The sequence below is a fragment of the Volvox carteri genome (genome assembly GCF_000143455.1).
Source record: "Volvox carteri f. nagariensis unplaced genomic scaffold VOLCAscaffold_17, whole genome shotgun sequence".
Lineage (NCBI taxonomy): Eukaryota > Viridiplantae > Chlorophyta > Chlorophyceae > Chlamydomonadales > Volvocaceae > Volvox > Volvox carteri.
This window is the reverse complement of record NW_003307560.1, coordinates 1,102,696-1,104,760: the sequence shown is the minus strand read 5'-3', so window position 1 is coordinate 1,104,760 and position 2,065 is coordinate 1,102,696. Positions and strand designations below refer to the sequence as shown.

The 2,065-nt window shown below is 51.2% G+C and overlaps 1 protein-coding gene across 1 annotated transcript in view; it reads right to left on the bottom strand.

Annotated features, from left to right (window-relative positions):
- The window catches only part of VOLCADRAFT_90564 (uncharacterized protein), a gene marked incomplete at both ends in the record, with an annotated part of 6,230 nt that extends 4,318 nt beyond the window's left edge, over nucleotides 1-1,912 (bottom strand). Inside the window, one exon of the mRNA XM_002950037.1 lies at nucleotides 1,680-1,912. Within this exon, the coding sequence (XP_002950083.1) occupies nucleotides 1,680-1,912 (233 nt within the window). The remainder of the gene's footprint in view (nucleotides 1-1,679) is intronic.
- Nucleotides 1,913-2,065: the final 153 nt, after the last annotated feature.

The window sequence follows — 2,065 nt, the reverse complement described above, 5'->3', positions numbered from 1 at the left end:
TCAAACAAATCCCCAAAGTCAACAAACAAGCCAAACGAGCAAACAAGTCCTTGGTCGGAGTAGATTGCAGCTGGTTGAGAGAGGTGATCCAATGGCTCACCATCCACACTTGCAATGAAGCAGAGACCTTCAATACCAAAAATACCAAAAGCTTTCACAGCTATGAAGTTCAACCCGATAAGCAGGACATACCTCATGGAGCGGTGTTGACATATAATGTTGAGCCAAAGTTGTTAACATGTGCGCATAACAAAAGAATTATTCATACCATTATTCATACCATTTAAGCTACTTGAATTGTATAAGAACGCGTATTCAGTGCCACTCGACTACCTATTGGAGCGCCCCTCAATGTCGTGCAGTTGGTTCCGGAGGCGGTGCGGGGCCTTGGCCATGCCATCCATACCTCTTCGTGCTTCGACAGTCTTCGTCACTTCATGTAGACTGTTCTTTCGCAGTTCTAGTTATTAACAGACGCCTGCAAGAAACATGGCTGAGGTTACTGGTGCATATGGCTGCCACGATCAGGAGCCTGCAAGAAACATGGCTGGGGTTACTGGTGCATATGGCTGCCACGATCAGGAGCATGAGCGCCAACCAACTCAGGTTGTTGAGGAAACGGTCCTCTCCCAACTCGTGTGGTTGTCGACCAGGGGATTTGACCCCGGGTCTACGCCTGACTAATGGGGAAGTCTTACCCCAGAACCTTATGGGCTACCGATGCATATCCGGTAGCTAAGTGATAGACATTTGGGCACCATCAGGACGGCGCAGTGAGATCGCGGAATGTACGTGCAGTTAGATCGCGGAATGTACGAGTTTTCCGCTAGCGCCGGTATTTAGGTCGGTGACTGCGCTTATTTGTTTATCTCACTATGATCGGTATTCCTCAAAGGAATCTCCTCAAGTCCTGCCGAACGCTAATAATACTCTTTACATAACTTGTAACATTTTATCGTGCTAAATATCTTCGCCACCGGCAATTCTTCCGAGATAACAATCTGCGTTAGCCGTCACCGTCGCCAATTCTCCAATACAGGTAAGAAGCAGCTTTCCTTTTATAACATGTCAGGTGACCACGGCGCAACCTCGGTGACTACCCGGGCTGGTGACTACCTAGTGCGCCAATGGATCACCTCACTGATAGTGCCCTTCTCGACGGCGATATGTATTGACTGGTATGCCCGACATGTTTCTGACTAATGCAGGAGAGGCAACGGCTTGAGGCGCTTGTGGAACTGGGCCGACCTGGCCAATTTGCTGGTGTACGGGCTGGAGCTCGACCTTGCTGTCGTTGTCGCTGTTGCTGCTTGCCGGCACGACAGGAGAAAAACACCGCGCCACAAAACACCCACAGCAAGAAACTTTGCTCCGAACATATGTACGACATCACTACATCACGAACGGACACAAAGTGGCACCCACGCAGTGAACATACGGGGAAAGACCTCCATGCCGTACTCCCTACACGCCGCACCTTACCAAGGTACAACAATTTCATACCGAAATCCCCCTCCGTCACCAACTCGTCTATCCATTTGCAACGCGCCTTCACCCATAGAATCCAAGAACGATGGCCGACCTTGATACGACGTGTAACGGCCTCACGGCCGGAAATCTACGCGCATTCTAACTAACGTACGACATGTACGGGCGACCGTGCATCCGGCGTCACTCACCGGCAGCGGAAGACGATGTGAGCTTGACTGCGTTGATTAGAAGCGTTGACAATGGGGGCCCTTGCTTCACGCCGACGCAACATCGCACTGGGGTCTTGGAGAGTTGAAATGTGGTGTACGCAGAGATTCTCGTTGCCAGGTGGAACGCGGTCGATCTGGAAGGTCTTGGGCAACTCCAATGAGCAGTCGTCTCTGTCGCGAGGAAGGTCACGGACATCGGACGAAGTGGTCATGTCTCGCCTAACGACGTGTACTTTCCTGCCAGACCGCCTAGCTTTCAGCCTTCGTAGGCTCCTTACACAGCTAAAGCACAACTGTCGGGATTACGCTCAAACGCCTCATACGCCCATATTCTTGCAGCAGAGCGCTGCACAAACACATGCCCC